The sequence below is a fragment of the Sceloporus undulatus genome, chromosome 5 (assembly GCF_019175285.1).
Source record: "Sceloporus undulatus isolate JIND9_A2432 ecotype Alabama chromosome 5, SceUnd_v1.1, whole genome shotgun sequence".
Lineage (NCBI taxonomy): Eukaryota > Metazoa > Chordata > Lepidosauria > Squamata > Phrynosomatidae > Sceloporus > Sceloporus undulatus.
Genome location: NC_056526.1, coordinates 4,033,152 through 4,055,040, shown reverse-complemented (window position 1 = coordinate 4,055,040; position 21,889 = coordinate 4,033,152). Strand labels below are relative to the sequence as shown.

The 21,889-nt window shown below is 41.4% G+C and overlaps 1 protein-coding gene across 2 annotated transcripts; it reads right to left on the bottom strand.

Moving 5' to 3' along the window:
- Positions 1-359: 359 nt before the first annotated feature.
- On the bottom strand, positions 360-9,709 carry SSMEM1 (serine rich single-pass membrane protein 1). Of its 2 annotated transcripts, XM_042469813.1 has the most exons (4): positions 9,574-9,709; positions 6,976-7,238; positions 4,950-5,004; positions 360-1,526 (listed from the first exon to the last, which is right to left on the bottom strand). In XM_042469813.1, the coding sequence occupies exons 2-4, from the start codon at positions 7,183-7,185 to the stop codon at positions 1,129-1,131; spliced, it is 663 nt and encodes a 220-aa protein (XP_042325747.1). In that variant the 5' UTR covers positions 7,186-7,238; positions 9,574-9,709; the 3' UTR covers positions 360-1,128. The 2 variants fall into 2 exon arrangements, with proteins under 2 accessions (XP_042325747.1, XP_042325748.1); XM_042469814.1 differs by lacking the exon at positions 9,574-9,709 and having other exon boundaries at positions 6,976-7,259.
- Positions 9,710-21,889: the final 12,180 nt, after the last annotated feature.

Below are 21,889 nucleotides of genomic sequence, written 5' to 3'. Positions count from 1 at the left end.
AGTGCTGGACTGCAACTCTGGAGACCAGAATTCGATTCCTGCTCAGCCATGAAACCCACTGGGTGACCTTAGGCAAGTCACACTCTCTCATCCTCAGAGGAAGGCAATGGCAAACCATCTCTGAAGAAATCTTGCCAAGAAACCCCCATGATAGGTTTGCCTTAGGGTTGCCATAAGTCCGAAATGACTTGAAGGCACACAGCACTACTACTACTACTACTACTACTAATAATAATAATAATAATAATAATAATTTCTGCAATACAGATTAGACATTAGAAGCAGCTTCTTTTTCTTCTTCTCTTTCCTATTATTATTATTATTATTATTATTATTATTACTGTTCCTATTACCCCTTGTTAATTTTAAAAGCGATAGGCCACAGGGCCCTTCTCTACTGTGCCTTTTGTCTTCCTGCATGGCCCTTGTGGTCTCTTCCAACTCTAGGATTCTATGAAAGCCATGGCATTCCAAAATCCAGATTTTTATTTTAAATGTCAGCACTTTCAACACTCACTCACTCCGGCGTGTTTCAGATTGTCTGGTTACTTGTGGGGCACCCCTGGACTCGACACAACATAGTTGTCACTAGAGTAGAGCAAAACACCTATGCAGTTTGTTGTCTCTTCCACGCTTTGCTCCTGCTTGGTTTCCTCCGACAGAGTCATGGGATCTGTAGTTTGGCAAGGAGCACTTAAAATTCATGTGGTGAGATGGGCTCTGTTAAGCATGTGGAAGAAAGTCAAATCTTAATGGAAAGATTGTATATCAAGATGCATATCTATAAATGAAGCATTTTTTTACTAAAGAGAGATGCTAATTATTTTTTCTTTTTTTAAGCGTATTTAGTTGTTTTCCCTTCTTTTTACAGTTTTTTTCTTGGTCTTTTCTTTTTGTATAAACGTCTGAGATGTACATGGTTTTTGATATTTTACTATTCTTAACTTTTAGGAAAATAAACTTATCAAAATTTAAAGAAAGAAAGAAGAATTTTCTTGCCAGAAGGCTCTATTTGTGCCCTGCCAAACTACAAATGCCAGGATGGTGTATGAAGGAGCCACAATTGTGGTAGTGTGGGAAAGGTCTGAAAGTGGGGCGACCTGCTGCCATTGCTCTCATCCTTTTGGACTAATCCTGGTCAAAGAAATGCTGAGCCAGCCATTCTCTGGTCCGCTTGGCTTTGCAGTGGGCGCAAGGCTGGGCCCGGATCCAGCCTTCCTCTGGACTCTTCGATCTCTTCTTTGCCCTTTTTGACCTCTGGCTGGAGACACTGCGGCTCTTCTCTGTCCGCGTCTTCGATCCCTTCCAGGAGGACACCTGGGACACGAAGGTCTCCGAGTCGGAGGAGTCACTGGTGCGGAAGGTTTGCTGGCTGAATCTGGAGAGGCACTTCTTCAGGGCTTTCTTGAGAGAACGGTAGGAAGCTGGAACCTCCCTGCAGACGCACGCTTTCCCTCCAAACAGTTTTCTTAAGAAACTGCATACGTTGGATTTGATGTGACACTCACAGTCGCACTCCCGGCAACCTGGCATCAAGACAAGATGGAAGAGGATGGGTTGGAGGGTGTTTTTGTGTTCCTTTTTTTTCTTTTAAAGAAAGGGAAAGAGACAGATTACAGTCAGCCCTCCGTATTTGCAGCTTTGATTATTCACAGATTCTGTTCTCAGTGATCCTCAGACTCTTGTCCTCCAGATGTTTTGGACTTCAGCTCCCAGAAGCCTCAACCATCTTGGCCAGTGGTCTGGAATTTCTGGCAGCTGAAGTCCTAAATGTCTGGAAGGCCAGGGTTTGAGAATTGTTACTCTAGGTCCTCCAGTGCAACTCCGTGGTCAATCTCTTCAAGAAGTTGTACTGGAGGACCTAGAGAGAACAGTTCTCTAGGCATTTGTAGGCCCTCCAGCATAATTCTATGGTCAAGTTCCAGCAGATGTTAGTTACAGTTGTGCTGGAAGGCCTAGGACATTATCAAATGGAGAAAATCAGGGGTATAAACAAGCAATATTCATGCAACTACAATAAAGATTTTTGCACACGATGACGATTAAAGATTACTTATCCCAGGAATAACCAGGGAATAACCAGCAACAAATATATCACAGGATTTCCCCATGAATGATTTGTTGCTGGTTATTCCCTGGCTATTCCTGGGATATGTCATCTTTAATCGCAATGTGTTGAAAATCTCTGGATAATGCCCAGTTAAACCCCTGATTTCCCCCATGTCTAATAAACTCCCTAGAGATTCCTAGAGAATTTCTCCCAGGTAAAAAGAAATAATGCTGTTGTTTTTAATTTGAGGTTTTTCCACTTTCACAAGGGGCCTGTGTTCCTAACCCCAATGAATGTAGAGGGCCCATTGTATTAAATACAGTGGATCCTTGATATCCACTGGGGCTTGGCTCAAGGACCCTGTGTGGATACCAAAAAGTGTAGATGCTCAAGTCCCATTAAATACAATGATGTAGTAAAATGATGTCCCTTATATGAAATGGCAAAATCAAAGATTTCTTTTGGGAACACACACACACACACACACACACACACATATATATGTTAAATATTTTCAAGCTGCGGATGCTTGAATCTGTTGGTAAAAATCTGTGGATATGGAGGACTAACTGTAATGAAAAGACAGAAGGGAATTCTGGAGCACCTTGGAGATGATCTTTGAGGCTCAAAAGAGATTTTGAGACTATGGTCTCATCTGCAGTGCAGAAATAATGCAGTTTTGGCACTGCTTTAATTGCCATGGCTCCATGCCACGGAATCCTGGGATTTGATGTTTGATGAGATAATTAGTCTTCTCTGTCTGAAAGCTCTGTTGGAATTCATAGCAAAACGGTGTCAAACTGCATTCATTCTGCAGCACAGATGCAGCCTGATCACAAAATTTACCATAGGAACGGTAATATAAACAAATATAGGAAACACCTGAACTTGGTAACTATGGCTGCATCCGCAGTGCAGAAATAATCCAGTTTGACAGCACTTTAACTGCCTTGGCTCAATGCTGTGGAATTCTGAGAATTATAGTTTTGTGAGTAATTAATCCTTCTCTGTCGGAGAACATTTGTGCCATGACAAACTACAATTCCCAGGATTCCATAGCATAGAGTCATGGCGCTTAAAGTGGTGTCAGAGTGGATTGTTTCTGTAGTACGGATGCAGTCTATAGTGTGATTAGCAATCAGGTAGCCTTCTATTGGAGCAATAGTTACTTTTATAGCAATTTGTCATGGCCTTATTGATAAATGTATACAGTGCAACAATGTAATTTTAACCAATTATAAAATCATTAACAGTATAAACACAATGTATATCTGTAAGGGAATAGTTCACATGTAATTACAAAGTTTATAGGAGAATGTGCCACCCCTGAATCATCCGTTAGCCAACAATTGTATTAAGGCATCCAAACCATAGAGGTAAGTATTTCTTCCAAGGAGTAGCTGCAGAAGTGAGAGGCTTAATGATAAAGTAGACATTAAGTGGTATTATTATTACTACTATTACTACTGTCCTGCTTTTCCCCCAAAACTGGGACCCAAACTGGATTACAGTCTAAAAATGCAGTACAATTACAAACTTACAAAAGATCCAAAACACACTGGAGAAATAATCCAGTTTGAGGACTTTATCACACGGAGGAAAATTGGAAGTTTAAGTGGGGTTTAAACACACAATTACACAATCACAATTAAGATTTTCAGGCGCAGCGTGATAAAAGAGCTAATATCCTGGGAATAACCAGGCACTAACCAGGCTATAAACAGCAAGAAATCATTTTCAGGATTTTTCCACAAATGAGTTGTTGCTGTTTATCGCCTGGTTATTTATTCACAGGTTAATACCACTTTAATCGCTTTTCAAAGTGACGTCGTGTGAAAGCTTTATTGTAATTGCGTGACATTCCTGGGATAATAATAATATTATTTATTTCTACCCTGCCTCTACAACAAGATTGAGGCGGCTTACCTCAATAAATCCATAAAATACAATAGAATAAAATCCCACAATCCCCCTCTCTTCTTAACCCCAAATCAACAACAGTAAATACAAACATAACAATAACTATAATAAAATACAATTAAGATCATTAAAACAATTACTAAGACAAGAAATAGGACAGTCAATGGATAGTCAATAGGATGATCTGTGTCGACTTATTCTTTTCCAAAGACTTATTCCCAAGATAATAGCTGTTTAATCGCAACATCATGTGAAAATCTTAATTGCAAATGGGTGATTTTTATGGGATAACCCCCTTTATACTTCCAGTTGTCCCCGTGTGATAAAGTCTTGGAGTTTCAACCAGTATACGTTGCATTGCAAGCCACAATTACTGAAATTCCCTCTTTCTACACAACCGTGACAGATGCAAGAGACACATCTTTATTTGCCACAAGGCAAATTTAGCATTTGTTCCTTAATTAATTTCCCTTCCACATAAACATTAGGAAAATTAGGAAGTAAAACATTCCTGATGTCCAGTTATGTCAGTTGAGCTGCTGAATAGTGGAGGGTGCTGCCTTGGAGGGTGGTGGAGTCTCCTTCTTTGGAGGTTTTTAAACTGAGGTTGGGTGGCCATTTGTTAAAAGTTGTGTTTTCTTGCATGGCAAAATGGGGTTAGATGGATGACCCTTGGGGTCTGTTCTACCTCTATGATTTCTCAGCATTGTGTATTGGTTTGAACGTGGGACTATGACTCTGGAAACCAGGGTTCGGATCCTGGTTTGGCCATGGAAACCCATTGGACGACCTTGGGCAAGTCACACTCTTGGGCAAGTCACACTCTCTCAGCTTCAGAGGATGGCAACACAAACCCCCTCCGAAGAAACTTGCCAAGAAAACTCCATGAGCGCCATAAAATGGAAACGACTTGAAGACACACAACAATAAACTCTCTCACACACATGTATAACACAGTAGAAATGCTATGAAATTTTACCTTTTGCACTTTTCACGATTTTGCACGATATCAAATCACATTTTTGCATCCTGATCTGAAAATATGAAAAAAAAATACTTTAAGCTATAATATTTGGAGGGGGAAATGAAATGTTGGTTATGAAGCTGACATTAAAACATAACATTACTGTATTTTACCACAATCTACCAGCTTCAGAGTTTGGTCTATTATTTCTGCAGGCTAACTATTTCTGCCAGTGTTTTGGAGGCGAAGGCCAACTGAGCAAATCAACTGAATCAAAAAGTACTGTATATCCTGTTGGCAGAGCAAGCAATCTGATGCCAAAAATGTATTTGCTAAGGGACCTTCATGCAAACACCGCCAGGAGCCACCAAGTAAGCTAATTTTATCTGCCAACAACACAGTCCCTTATCTGGAATATTCCAAAATACAGAACTGTCCACAGAGGTGAACGTCCAAACAGCGAGACTTCTTTATTTGAAATACTTGGGACTAGAAATACTTTGGATTTCTGAGTTTATCAGATTTTGGAATATTTGCATGTCCATCATGAGATATCTTGGAGATGGGACCCAAGTCTAAACATAAAATTCATTTATGCTTCATATACATCTTATCAACATAGACAGAAAGTAATTTAAAAGCTATATTTTTTCCATTCTTCTTATTATTCTTATTATAATATTTATTTCTATCCCACTTTGCTCCCAAGACTGGGGCCCAAAGCGGCTTATAGTCTAAAATGCGCAATACAATTAAAAACCTACAAAACTGGCAATGAAAACAGCATTAAACTATTGCAACATTTAAAAGGTCATTTGTTTAAAAATAGAATATAGTTTTAAAAAGATAAAATCACTCAAAACCCATATACTTTAAAACAATTCATAATTTTGTGCATGAAACGATGTTGTGTACATTGAACCATCAGCAAGCAAAGGGTCCATATTTCCGCCACCCATGTGGATAATTTGGGATTTTGGAATATTCTGGATAAGGGAGAATCAACCCGCCATAAAAACACAGACAGTTAGACAAACATATTAAACTAAAATTGCAAAAATCTAAGGAAGAGGAACTGCTAGACTATGAGAAGCTAAGGTCCAAGACACACTGCAGAAATAATCCAGTTTGAGACCGCTTTAACTGCCCTGGTTCAATGCAAGGGAATCTTGGTAGTTTCGCCTTCTCTGTCAGAGAGCTCTAGTATCACAACAACAAACCACAATTCCCAGGATTCCCTAGCAAAGGGCGGCAGCAGCAGCAAAAACAACCCTTGAGATTTATAAATGGATGATTTTAAAGCGCGTATTGAAATATGTACTGGTTGTATGGTGTAAGTATGGTTTATTATTATTATTGTATATAAAAAAGGAAAATCAGTTTATGTTTGGATTGAAGAAAGAAATGATTAAATATAACCTTGCTTTTATATAAGGGAGATATCGATCTTAAAATGAATGGATAAAAAGAGTGTTTAAAAGAACATAGAGGTTATCTCATGAAATAAGTATAAGAATTAGATATGTATTAAAAGATTATGACTTTGTATAGGTAAGGTTTAAAGACGGATAAAGGGACTAAAATACAATTAGAAAGGGCAAGTAGATTAAATTAAGAGATGAAAGAGAATTGTCATAAATCCTTGTTAAAGCGAGACTGTTTAAGTTCAGGAAGATACTGAGAGTGTTGTAATATTTGTGAGTGTTGGTCATTGTTTCTTTGTTTCTGCTTGAATGTTTTTGTTTTATTTTTGTGTTTTTATATTAATAAATATTTATTATTATTATTATTATTATTATTATTATTATTATTATTATTATTTCTATGCCGCTTTTCTCCCAAAAGGGACCCAAGGCGGCAGCTCACAGGAAAAACATTTTAAAACAAAACAAAACATTGCAATAAAAATTTAAAATAGTTAAAAAAAAGTGTAAAAACAGTATAAGATGTACATACAAATGAGTGGTTTGAGCACTGGTCAGAAACAAGAGCCATCATCCTTTTAAACAGGGCATTGATGTGGTGACTAAGAGCATCTTACCCTGTCTATGGCAAGATAGATGATCTTTATAACACTGACAGCCAAACAGTAATAAAATATGATTTTCCCCAAAAACCAGCAAATGTCATCCTCTTCTTCCGCATCACAATCTTGAGGGACTGCGCCAGGTTCAACATTGATAACAGGTTCTATGAGATCTGTGTTCGAATGCTGGGGTGTCAACCACCCAGAGATGAATTTCAAGGCCATGGGAGTCGCTTGGTTTGAGCGACCGGAAAGGATGCTGTGTGCAGCACTGGACCCTTCCAAGAGAGAAGAGCAATAGCAACAGAGTTGGTCCCTTGGCAACTGGGAGAATTAGAACCATCATTCTTGGAAACCTAGTGACAAGGGACTTTAAGAACACTGTGCAACGGTTGCTTCTATAGGTTGAGTCTCCCTTGCCCAAAATGCTTGGGACCAGAGGTGTTTGGGATTTGGGAGTTTTTGGTTCCAGGATCCCTCTGGGCACACAAAAATCCAGGGATGCTCAAGTCACTTTATATACAATGGGGCGTTATTATTATTATTATTATTATTATTATTATTACAATGGGCCCTGGGTATCCGCTGGGGTTTAGTTCCAGGATCTCCTGTGGATGCCAAAATCCATGGAAGCTCAAGTCTCATTAAATACAGTGGCATAGTCAAATGGTGTCCCAAATATAAAATGGCAAAATTGAGGTTTGCTTTTTGGAATGCAGTTTTTTTTTTAAAAAATGCAATCTGTTTTAACATTGTAATAATTTAATTCCATTTTAATGTCTCACTTTTGTATGTTTTGAACTGTACTGTTTTTTTAATAATGGGCCACATAACGCACCAGCCCCTGAATTTATTAATTTTTTTCCCTCCCTTTTCCTCCATTATATTAAAAGGCCAATTTGTTGTTGTTGTCAATATATTTTTTAATATTTTCAAGCCATGGATAGTTGAATCCTTGGATAAAGACGGTTATGGAAGGCCAAATATACCTGTATTTGCAAATATGTACATAATGAACTATTTTGGAGATGGGACCCAAGGCTAAATGCAAAATAAACATGTTTCACCTTATACACATTATTATGCAGATCATACAAAGGTAATCTTATAGAATATTGTTTAATAATTTTGTGCACAGAATTGTGGATTTTGGAACTCCAGATAAGGGATGCTGAACTTCTAAATAATATTTGTTCAGCCGTGTATCCTTTCTGGGTTTATAACAATATGTATCCCACTTTTTGAATATATCATTCTGATTCTCTGCGTGGTTTATTTTAGGAGAAAAGTGAGACATAAGTGCAATGAATAAATTAAATAAATAAATATTATTTTAAAAATAATCAAAGTACAAAATCCAGTTGCTTCATTTGATCAGTCAGCCTTTCATTGTATTTCACTGTTGGTGCATAAGCCACACAGGAAAATGTATTTTACAATAATAATACTATGCAGTATATATAGTACAGTAAATCAGTGGTTCCTAAACTTTGGTCCTCCAGATGTTTTGGACTTCAGTTCCCAGCATTCCTGACTGTTGACCATGCTGGCTGAGGCTTCTGGGAGTTGAAGTCCAAAAATCCAGAGGCCTAAAGTTTGGGAACCACTGTACTAAATAACAACAACAACAACAACAACAACAACAACAACAACAAAGCAAAGTGATCTTCCAGCACCTTTGAGACTAACTGAAAGATAGAAGTTGGTAGCATTCTAGATTTCCTTGCTACCAACGTCTATCTTTCAGTTACAAGCCATCCACACTGCAGAAATAATCCAGTTTGATTAACTGCCAGGGATCAATAATATGGAATTCTGGGAACTGTAGTTTGTTGTAGCAGCAGATCTCTCTGAGAGAGAAGCCTAAATAGATCACAAAACTTCTGCAGAAATAATCCAGTCTGACACCACTTTTAACTGCCATGGCTCAGTGGTATGGAATTCTGGGAACTGCACTTTTGTGAAGGCTAAATGTGTCACAAAACTACAGTTCCCAGAATTCCCTAGCACTAAACCGTGGCAGTAAAAGTGGTGTCATGCGGTGTTATTACTGCAGTGAGAATGGAGCCTGAGAAGTCAAACCAGAGGTGCATCTACACTGTGGAAATAAAGCAGCTTGGCACCGCTTTTAAGTATCCATCCTGTGGAATCCTGGGAATTGTAGCTTTACAGGGCCTTTAAGATTTCTCTGTCACAAAAGCTCCCAGCTGCATGGAAAGTATTGGCAAGAGAATAAAAGCCGCTCGACCGCAGTGACTAGGAGCGCCAGATTCTGCAGGCAGAAACAGTTTTGCTTCCTAATCCTTCTGCAATGCTGACAGGACCATGCAAAGGCATTTCCTTGCCTGAGGACAAGATGGCTGCTCCTTGGGCAAACTTAGCAATTCTGTCCTCCATCAAAGGGGAGAGGAACAGCTAACAGTCTGCCACCCAGCATCTGGTTTCAGAGGTTAGAGAGACATTCTCTCAATATCTCATCTGACTCCTCAGCAACCGCTGGCCATCCCAGATCCACAGGCAGCATGCTGAGCTCCTTGTTCCTCTCTCAGAAACCCTTGGCTGGAAGCTCTGCTTCTGGAATCAGGAAAATGTACAGGCAGGAATCACACTCACAGGTAGGCCTCAGGATAACCAAGATTTATTGCATGCAAGACACAGCCCTGGTGTCATGGCCAACCACGAGGAGGACTTGGAGGACAAGGAGGAGGAGGAGGACTCGGCTCCTTGGGTGCAGGTCCTGAGGCTATGCCAGGCCCCAGCTCTGCTCGCCCAGCCCCAGTGGATTTGGCTTAGCCAGACCCTACTACTACTACTACTAATCCACCTGTTAAAAGACATCCCAAAAAGGGACCGTCCGCACTTCGCGGAAAAAGTGTGGCACGGTTGACGAGGCGATTGGCCATCTGTCCACAGGAGGTACTTGTGACGGTGTATCCTGCAGGCGAGGGGGTTGGACGTGATGGCTCTTGGAGGTCGCTTCCAACTCTATGATTCTATCTTATTGTTGGGACGAACCCCAATCGGCAATGCTGGGGCATCCCATCCTCGCCGCGAGTGCTCCAGACCATTTTCTTGAACAAGAGGTACTAAATTGTCGCATTAATCCACTACAGACAATGGACGGGAGAACAACAACACATAAGATGTTTGGAACAGAGGCAAAAGTGAAATGTTTTGCATATCCTTGTCAATCAGGAGGTCAAATCCTACAGAAAGTGATTCCGTTGGACAAATTGGCCTGTATTGCGTTAGAACACTCACGTGCGTGCACTGCGCAGTCCAGGAGTCATGTGGTCAAGCAGTTGTCTGCTCGCCAAACCTCGTGCCCACACCTTGAACCAGGAAAAAGATGCTTTCCAGTATGGGCCTTCCTGCAGCGTAAAGCCCAGTAATGGCAACAAACTCTAGCAGGTTCGGCGCCTCTCTGCCTTCAACTCCCCAATCTTCCCCAATCCAACTGTTCCCGACAGGTAGCTGATCGTGACACCTCAGTCGCCACCATCTTTTTCAGCACAACAATATTTACAATATGTATGTACCTTTCCGGCTCTATATTCTAAGAGTCTGACTGCCCCATGAGATTAATTTCAATGTTTAACTTGGTCCCAACCCAAGATAACCTCAATATAAGACAAAATACAGTGTACCCCGGTTACGAATTTAATTCGTTACGCCGCCGCTTCGAAACCCGAAATGCTCGTAAGCCGAAAAAAGCCATAGGCCTAATGGGGAAAACCACAGGATTATCTGCGAAATACGCCACCAAAACAAAAAAATTTTTCGTAACAAAACCGAAAAAACACCTTCGTACACCCGGAACAATTTTTTTAAATGGATTTTTTTTTAACCCGGAGAAAATTTCTTAAATGTCTGAAAGACCATTACGATCCGGTACAACTTATATCCAAATTGAAAAAAAAAAAAAATCTGAAATTCAAACACTTCGGTCCCTAAGCATTAGATAAGAAATCAACCTGTAGTCTTCTGAAAATAAAACAAGCAGATCACACTATAACAAGACAATGCAGTATCTGAACCTGGGCATGTTTACTTGAAGTCAGTTCCAGCCTCCTCAAAGGACTACTCAAACCACATATATTAGGTGAATCCCAGCAACCATGATAGCAGAAGCCAATGGTAGAAATGCGAGAGCTGCAGTCCAACAGCATCTGACGGTATGCTGATTAGGATAAAAATATAAAGCTTGGAAACATGACAAAACATTGCTCTTAAAAACATACACCAACTTTCTAATAAATCAGCTCCTATATTCAATGGTTACCCATTTTAGATCTGATCATATTTATCTCTAGGAATCTCGTCTCCAGTCTGACATAGTCAATGGAGGACATATAGGTTCTTAGAAAATAGATGTCCTCTGATAATCTGAGTGGGATCAATTCCTGACCACCTCCCCCGATAATAGCAAAATACCGCGGATGCTGAGTTCGTTACCCAAGGCAGCATGTGCAAATGGCGCGCTGCAATGGAAGAGACTCAATGGCTTCATCATGTGGCATTAAGGGTCCTCCCTAATGGGTGTGGCAGCATGCAGCACACCAATGAGACAATGGGGCTGCCCTAGGGCAGCGCAGACACTGCGCCATTGAGAACAATGTGGCTTGCCATCAGGATACCAAGCACAGTAATTCCTCAGGTAAAAAAAAACAACAGCACCACAATTTTAATTTGACTTATTTATATTTGGGCTTTTCCATTTCGAGGGACAAAACTGTATACATTTACCTTTCGCAGCCTGCTTGAAGTCAGATCACTTCATCTTTGTTGGGCTGAAGGGCTTGGGGATCGGCAGGACTGGTACGGAAACTTACTGAGCATCGAGCACAACGCCATGGATCGGCTTAGATCCAAAAGGTGGACTGTTAATGAGAAACTAGAGTCTGAAGATCCACTGTTAATAATTGAAATCAGAAACAGAAACAAAACACAGAAGATGATACATGTAAAATAATGATAACAAACATAATCCATCAACATAAAGTTAGGTAAGACTCATCCACTCGTTCACGAAGGATCATGGCAGATGGGATGAAAGTATAAACAAACATTCACTATGTTTACATATAAACCTAATAGTCTGATGGTATTTTATATACAGTATAATAAACTTTATAATTTTGTACAGAAACAAAAATTTGGTACACTGAACTGTCAGAAAGTAGTTCTCTCTCATGGTCTCTCAGCCACCCATAAACAAGTTTGGGTTTGAAATAATTTGGAATGACAGATAAGGGAGACTCTATTTATTACAGTGGGCCCTTGTTATCACTGGGGTTTGGTTCCAGGATCCACTGTGATAGAATAATATTATGATGCCAAGTAACTAAAAACAATGGATAGTAAACGGCACCTTTAATGACAAGACAATAAGTTCTTAAAACAAGAAAAATTCCAGTAAATCAATTCCAAAGAATATTTTGTTGAAGTGTGATCACAGAGAAAAAAAGGAACGGGTTTAGAGAAGTGGAGTTGCTTACCCAGTTAACCATATCTGTTTTTCCTCACTTCAAGGAAGGTAAAGGGACTTGAATTGTCATATAGTCTCCTTGCCAGCAGGGAATGTATATGATGGGTGAAAAAAAAACGACCGTAACTTTTCCATGCGTCCATGCCCAATGCGTGGGATAGGGGAAGTGCCGATGAAAGGGAAGGAGACCCTATGTGGGGAAAAAGGAATAGAGCATTGCATACTAGGAAGCATAATTTAAATTTAAAAATACTGTATGAATAAAAAGGGGAGGAATTATTCACCTTTTAACGCTTTGAGAGTCACTGTGATGCAAGTGATTTGAGTATTGGACTACAACCTGGAGGCAAGGGTTCAAATTCCAATCAACAATACTGAAACCACAGTGACCTTGGACAAGTCACACCCCTCACCTACAGAAGAAAGAGAAAAACTCTTCTCAAGAAAGCTATCAGGAAAACCCTAAGTAGGATAAGATCACACAAGCATGGTAGTAGTTTGAGTGTGCATTAGACACAGGGAGACCAAGATGTAAATCTTGCTTGGCATGAAACTCACAAGGGTTCCTAGTCAAACACACTCTCTTAGCATGAGAGAAACAATGGCAACCTATTAAAAAAATTCCCAAAAAAATCCATGAGAAGGAGATTTAGGGTGCAGTAAGTACAGAAATGAATTGAAGGACACAAACATATATAATTTACTGCTTATTGTAAATAGTAGTAGTGTTTTGTTGTGGCATCAGAGCCTCTGACAAGAGAGCAAAATAGCTAACAGATACAAATCCCAGAATTCAAGGTAATTGAGCCATGCATTAAAGCGGTTCAAGCTGCATTAAATTTGCATGTAAGAGCAAGAGATGCTTTTAAACCTAAGCTTCCACCTCCACATTCAAGTCATTCATGTGTGTCTTAATAGCACACAATTTTCTTTTATTGTTTATTTATTTATAATATTTTAAAATCCCAATACCATAAATCCAGGATCTCAAGTGTGTAGAATAAATAACAGTGTAAAACACTTAAATAAAAAAACATGCTTAAACAGTGTGTAATTGTAAAGAAAAAAAACAGGGGAGAGATTCCATACTATGTAGCGCTTCCTGGGGAATAAAAAGTCAAGGCAGTGCCATATGAACCACGCTGCTGATAGACCTTGAAGCGCGGACTGTACAGAAATGCAAGCCTGTGGCAAAATTAGGGCTGGTACAGGTGAAGAGGAAGGCTGTAGTCAGCACACTCGCACCTGAATAGGAGAGAAGGAGTGCAAGGAGGAGTTTTCTTTGGCGTCAGTTGAATGGAGAAGTTTATGTACCACTGAAAAGAGAGACATTTAAAAGGAGGAGCCAAATCAAAACAAAGAGTGCAAGACAAAATAATGAGAAACTTTCTGCACAACCATGACAAAATACACTTCATTCAAGAAACTTGTTTCCATACTTTTTACTTTCTTGTCAGGAAATCGGCAGGAGAATAAAAAGCTAATAGTTGCACCTGAAGCCCAATTATAAGAAGAAAACACTCTATGTCCTCATGTCCAAAATACAGAATACTCTCACAGAGGTCAGCTGTCTATTGAAAATTGAGGTAATTCAATCTGGAATAATTCCTGAATGATCTGTCTTCTAAAAGGTCACAACGGGGGAATCTGCATTGCAGAAAAATGCAGTTCTACATACTTAACTGTCATGACTCAATGCTATGGAATCCTGGAATAGTTTAGGAATATTAACTTGTCAAAAAACTTCTGGTGCAAAGCAAACTATAAATCCAGGAATTACAAGCATTGAGCTTGGTAGTTAAAGTGATTCAACTGCAATTATTTCTGCAGGCAGATTAGACCTCAGTTAATGAGACAAACCATTTTTTTTTTGTTAGAAACCCAGTTTAATTCCACATATTGAGGCAGCAGTAAAGCATCAAACTGCATTATTTCAAGGAAGATAGCACAAGAGAAAACCACATACCTGCATCGCAACCCAGGAGATCTGTTGTCCAGGACCATCAACCAAGCTGGTTGGAGACACTGTATACTTGAAGTATCCCAGAAAATCAAAAATAAAGCCATTGAGGCGAACAAAGAGGCAAGTGCAAAGTTCTGAATGAAAACAGAAGACCAAAGAACCATTATACAGAGTTTTCCCCTGTAAGTTAAAGCAGTCAACATTATCAGGTGAGGTAAGGATATGAAATAAACATTACATTAAAGAAAACAAGAAAAAGAAAGGGAAATGTGAACCAAAAATCAGGAGGAAATGGAGAAATGGCATCCCTGAAGCTAACTTAAAAACTTGCAAAACCAGACAAAAAAGACATGTACACTCAAACCAACTGTCACTAATCGGAGGACAGAGCACACATCAAAAAAAGGGAGCTAAAAATCAGAAAACAAAGCAAGAGTCAAACACTAATTTAAAGAGTTCTAATGATTTGGACATTTCAGTTATTAATCAGTCCAATTGTCAGAATTCCAAACAAAACTAAAAACAAATAAGTACTTAACAATAACAAAGCAGCCAAAGCATGAATGTTTAATATGAACATAATAGCTTCCAGACTAGAAAGAGAATAAACAAAGTCATCCATCATCATTATACTTACGAAGAGCGCATCTGCACTGCAGAAATAAAGCAGCTTCACACCATCTAACTGCCAAGACCAATGCTAGGGAATAATGGGTTATAGTGTGTAATGGAAGCACAGACCTCCCATAGATAAAACAAATAGATTACAAAATAAACAAATCAAAAATTCCACAGCACAAGGACCATGTAGTTAAAAGCGGTAATCAAATTGCATTATTTACGCAGTGCAAATGTGCCTCAAATATTCACACAATATAGTTGAAATTAGCAATGGGCAGAGAATAATTCATCAAAATGAAACTCAAGCTAGTTGAAACTGAGGAAACCATGACCCCAAAGTGATTTTGCCAGGTTCTTTCCTCCAACTTGTCTGAAGAGAAAGTCTCAATAACGATGAATGCTTCCATTTAGCACTCATAACCATACCAAACAGGGCACTTTATTCAGTCACAACAACACTTTCATTTATGAAAAAAACAATGTTTTTAAAGAAGTAATTCAAATGTAGACAGTCTTCTCACAATATTACGCATGTCTGCAAGTATGAAAGGGATCTTGTAGCACCTTGACTATGCAAAGATCCCCTGCAAGGATAGACAGAAACAGGCATAATTTTGTATTCTGTAAGGACCGCAAGAATGCTGTGTTATTGTCCTCTATATGGCAGACCTGGGGTGAGTTGAGACATGAAGAACTTGATGAAAATCCCTATAATTTGTCTGTTAATGAGTTCAAAAGGGGAAGAGGTATGAAGTCAGAAAGAAACGCCTCTAGAACATGGTCACATAGCCCAAAAACCCCACACAAAAACTGGGATGCCGGCCAGAGAAGCTTAGATTACCACATTGATGACTAGGTTTTTTTAGTTATGCTGCTCCTCTCTGAGTACCACTAGAATCACAGAGTTGGAAGAGACCACAAGGATATCCAATCCAACCACCCCTGCCATGCAGGAACTCTCTCCGTCAAAGCATCCCTGACAGATGGCCACCAGCCTCTGTTTACACATCAGCGTTCAACATCAGCTTCTAGATGAATGCCATAGTTAGGTGAGTGGGTCCGTCTTAATTTCAGTGTAAATCATGCCGGCAACTGACGGTTAAGAAGTCCCCACGCCAAGACCACTCTCCTCTCGCGTTCGTTTCTTCTCATCTTGATGGTTCTGTCAATGAGGGAAGCTGCTGGCTTTGCTCTCTCTGCATGGTCTGGAAAGATGTTCTCTGGGAGACAGAAAACATTTTTGATTCACCCAAACTATCTCCGAAATATTTCAAAGGGAATATGGTGTGGTCGTTACAACCAACAAGAAAAAAAAAGGACAAACAGGGGAGCAGGAAGGAGTAATCTAGGAGCACCTCATTTCAGCATGAGAAATAACAACAAAAGATCATGCTGAAACCAACCAGCTACTGGATTCCTGCTTCCCACGTCCAATTCCCTTTCATGCTATGCAGTGCCCAAGTAAAATGTGCCTTCAATGCTTTGCTTAAGTGCTTCTATTTACTTCTCTTGTCGCTCGGCATGTGGTCCCACTGAAGGCAGAGGTCTGATCTCTTGTACTTAGAATCATATAGTTGGAAGAGACCCCATCCAGGGCCATCCAGGTCCAACCCCATTCTGCCAGGCAGGAACTCTCATCAAAGCACCCTTGACAGATGTATGGTTCCACTGAACACCCTTGACAGAGTGCCATTCACCTCTGTTTAAGACCTCCAAGGAAGGAGACCCACCACAATCTCCGAGGAAGGAGTGTGTTCCACTGTTAAGAACACTTCTTAATGTCAGGAAGTTCTTCCTAACGTTGAAGTGGTATCTCTTTTCCTGTAACTTGAAGTAAGCCATTGCTCCATGTCCTTTCTCTGGAGCAAGCAGAAAACAAGCTTGCTCTCTCCTCCCATCAACACCACACCACTTTAAATACAAACAGGGCTATCATGTCACCTCCTAACCTCTCTTCAGGCAAACAGCTCCCTCAGGCCTCATTCCAACAGGATTTCCAGGCTTTTAAAATTTGGGTAAATGACTTGGAGAAACACTTACTGTTAGCTAATACAACAAGTCTGTATGTCAACACTGCTAGATTTGCTGTAAAAGCAGCTAAACCTAGATTAGACTGAGATAATAAAGACCTTCATGCGAATCCAGCAAAACATTTGAATGGAGTATGGAAAATTGTGATGTTTTTAGGACAATTCTGTAATTCTGTGTAAACAAACTGCTTTTCTGTTATAGAGCTAAGGTCTGTGCAATTTTAAAAGGGTTTTAATTATTTTGTACTCTGATGGCTATAACCTGTGTAAAAGACGAAAAAACACATTTTGGTTGACCCTCCTTTGATCTACTAACCTCAAGCTTGTCCTGATGAAGCATCATGATAGATAATTGGCAAAACTTAGCACAGCACTTGTTTATAGTAGTACAATGCTGCTTTTCAGGACCAAAACAACCTTCTAAAAATGCCTACCACTCAAACCCATCCGCAATTCAGGATAAAGAACCAGGCATAAAACTTCAAAACTTCCACCTAAAAAACAAAATAAAACGCAGTGGCAACAAATAAACGGATAAACAAGCAGTGACATGCGCTGGACTACAACTCCCACATCCATAGCCAACACAACAGTTCAGCCTTCTTTTGCTTGTTTGAAACCATGAAGGGACTGGGAAGCACTGAGGAAGTCCCCTGAACTACATTTCCCATCATGCCTCACATGAGCCAGCTTCCTGGGCTATGGGAATGAGGCCCACACCGCATGGGCGCCGCGTAAAACCCACCAGACCCTGGGCTTATTAACTTCTCCTTCCCTTTCCTCATTATATTAAAGGGAGAGGGCGGCAAGAAGCAATAACCCTTCCACTTCCACAAAATGAGGGGGCAGTGTAGTGCGCATGCGCGCTCGGACACTAAAAAGCAAAAACGACTCAACCCGCTTTCTCTCCTCCTCCACTCGCACACCGGCTCCTTAGACGTACTGCGCCTGCGCATTGAGGAGTAGCGTCAGGGGACAGACGCCTTCTATGGGCGTGGAGGAAAGGGGAGGGATTTGTTGCCAGGGGCGACGGGGGCGGGCGATGCAGATGGCTGTTATTCTCACCCTCGTTTCTATTGGACGCGCCCCCTGCACTCTCGTCAGGGAACTCCGCCCTTATTCTGACCGTTTAAAATTTGGCGGGAAGGCTGCTGAGCATGTTGCCAAGAAGCCTCGAAGAAATTCCCCAAACGTTTGTGGCCAAAACTCACCAAATCCCCCCCATACTCACCAAATACACTTATTTCAACTCTCAAAATACCATTAAAACCAATCAACAAAATCACACCAAAGGCCTGAAAAATACCCATTTTGGTGGAAAGTCACCAGATTGGCAACACGGCGAGGCTGAGGCGAATTAAACTGTAGAAATAAGTAGTTTGAATGCCATTTTAAGAACTGATGGCTCTATTGACCCTGGGATTTGTAAAATAAAAACAATAATAAAATAATAACACTTTATTTATTATACCCTGCCCCTCTGTCAAAGACAAGGGGCGGCTTACAGATTAAAGCTTCATCCCCATTCCCGCCCTAAAAACAACCATTAAACAACTTGCTCCTGAACGGCCTACCAGCTGGGAGGGCGTTGACCTATCAGCACCATTCTCACCAGCCAGGTTTCCGTAATACAACCAGGTCTGTGTCTCTTCCTTCAGCAAGTCAGACATACGTGACTTGTTCCTTACTGACCTGGCATTACAAGGAGCAGGCTGAGGGTCGGTGGTGTGGTTGGATGACCCTCGGTTCTTTTTGGGTTAACGGTGCAGGGAAGATGGGATAGATTTCAAGCATCATTCTCATCTTCCCTTATATTTCCTCTTCACACGTTAGCGCTATACTCCATTGGCCCACACTGCTCTCATAGGGCACTCCATAGCCAAAATCTACATACAGCCTCATGATCTTGTTCTCACAATTACATACTCATCATAACCCCCCTAAAGGCACAGCGATCCAGGTGGTATTCGGGCGCTTGCATGTATGTCAGAGGAGCCGTAGGCTGGTTTAAAAGACACCGCCCCACCGGCGCCCCTCCCCAGAGTCCTCCGTGGTGTTTAGCGATTGTGTTGGGCTCCCAGAGGCTGCGCAGGAACACACGCGGGTGCAATTCTGGCGGCAAGGAGTCCGGCGGCAAGTTGGCTTTTGTAGTGCCACTCCCACTGGCACGTCCCCCTCATCCTCTCTCCCACGGCGGCGCAATGTCAGGCGCTGGAGTCGGGCTCGGAGGCGTGCTTTTTTTTACACTTTCAATGATAAATTTTACATGATGCCAATACAGTAATCACAAGATACATCAAACAGTAATAACAATGAAAAAATACAGAAAAAACAATACAGAAAAATAATAATTAACAATATATAGTAATGTTCCTCCATCTCTCCTGGGTGTTATTGCAAGTGCCACCTTTTGGGGTTTGCGTTACGGGTGCCAACCTTGTACAGGGACGTAGCCAAGGGTGGGGTTCTTGGGGTCCGGACCCCCCCTTCGTTAGATAAAATGAATGGTGCATGCTGCTGCGCCGTCACACCCAAGCCCCATTATAATGGTGGCACTAGCCTGGACCCCCACTCCCCCTTCCCAAAATCCTGGCTATATCCCTGCCTGTACAAAAACATTTGGGGAGATGGTTCCTCTGCAAGCCTCCCTGATGGTAGAGGAACGTTTTTCCAGACTGTCCTTCGGAGATGGGGACCCGTCTCCTTTCAATTCTTTACCCCCAAAGAAAGAAAGGCTACTTTTCCACTTAGGTCAGACAAAAATGATGTCAAAAGCACTAACTTTTAAGTAATGCAAGCCAAGACATCATAACAAAAAGTTGCCTTCCTAAACATGTAAAAGCATTACATGTCCTTTGAATTGCCACAGTAGAAACATTTCTATGCAAAATTAAAATGCTGGTTTATATCTTAATGCAAATAAAATAAAAAAAAAAGTCTACATTTCAACAAGCCGAATGTCAAAAAACAAAACAAACAAAAAATGGATTCCTTGTGCATCTGCAAGCAACATTGGCCCCATCTTTCAGTTTCATGGCATCGTGCGCCTCAATAAATCATGAGTTTTCGTGGAGTTCCGATCAACAAATGAAGGAGCCTAGTTCTGATAGTATTTCACCACATCTTTTGGATGGAGGACAGAAAGCCTGTAACGCCTTCCAAGGTGCGGCATGCAGTTTCTTGGAGTTATCTGGGTGTCTGAGAATGCTGCCAACACAGATGCTCACGCGGCTGAAAGGGCTTGCTGGGCAGAATAACCACACCGGCAGTTGTTCTGCAATGCCAACGACATCCAAGAGAAATCACGCACTAGCTGAGATGTCCAGTCCGAGTTCAAGAGTGCCAGAGGGTTGGTCAAGGGCCAGTGACTCAAGGTGCCAAGGGTGGGTCAAGGTACGTCCAAGTCAGATAGAGTGCCGAGGTTGGTCAGGGGTCCAGTCCGAGGTCAAGAGTGCCAGAGGGTTGGTCAAGGGTCCAGTCCGAGGTCAAGAGTGCCAGAGGGTTGGGTCAAGGTCAGTCCCGAGGTCAAGAGTGCCAGAGGTTGTTCAAGGGTCCTCTCTCAGCCAAGTGCCAAGGGTTTGTCAAGGGTCGGTCCAGGTCAAGGATACAAAGGCAGTCAAGGTCTAGGACCAAGAGTGAGATAAAGCAGCATCACTAATGAGAACTAATACACTTGTCTGTCCACATTCACTAGGGTTAGGGGCACAAGACCTGCGTGAATAGGAAAACACAAATAAACAAATCACCATGTTTTACTTAAAGGGACATCTCTCTAGGAATCTCTAGGTCCTCCGGCGCAACTCTATGGCCAACATCTGACAGACACTGACCATAGAGTTGCACTGGAGGAGATACAAATGCCTAGTGGCGTATACTCTCTAGGAATCTCTAGGTCTTTCAGATTGCAACTTTTAATTAATTGACCATAGATTGCAGTGGAGGACCTAGATATTCCTAGAGAGAACATATAGTCAAATCCATGAATAATCAAACCCGCAAATACAAATTGGCAAATATGGAGAGATGATGTAGTTTCTGAACAAGGCTCAGCGTCTGCCAGGTGCCTTATACTATCTAGCCCCTTATCACAGCGCTCTGATGCCTAAGAGCTTTCTCAGCAAGTCTCTTGGAGCGCCGAAGGCACACCCCTTTCTGATCTCCTCTCTGGCTAAAAGGAGGAATCAATGCCTTTGCTCTATGTCTCCCAAGTCTGGAACTTCTACTGGGGCAAGGCTGGCGGCTGAGCCCCAGGCTCCACTGGAGGAGACCCCACAGAGCTAGTCGATGATTAATCTGCCATCAATGGGCATCAAAGGGAAGGGAATGTGACCTGTTGGTGCTCTTGGACATCTCAGGGCCTTGATAACCATCGACCATGGTATCCTTGGAACGCCTGAGGGAGCTAGGTATTGGGGCACTGCGCCATGGTTCCGGCCTACCTCTCGGGTAGATCCAGATGGTGAGGCTGGGATAAGCTGCTCCTCTAAGAGAGAGCTGACGTCTGGCATCCTCAGGGTGCCATTCATCCCCATGCTATTTAACATTTACATGAAGCTGATGGGAGAGATCAATCAAGACATGGAAGCGGGTGTTATCAGTACGCTAGATAAGAGACCAGATTTATCCTCCATGTCTCGCGACGTTACACCAACATAAAGATGCACCTCTCCTGGATGCCTGCCTGGGTCATTAATGGCTGGATGAGGGAAAACAGACTCAACTGAACCAGAAAAAGAGGTACTCGGATAGGTACCCCAAGTCCAGGAACAGAGTTTTGTCAACCTGTCCTGGACGGGTCACACTTCCTAAAGGACAATGTTCGCAGTT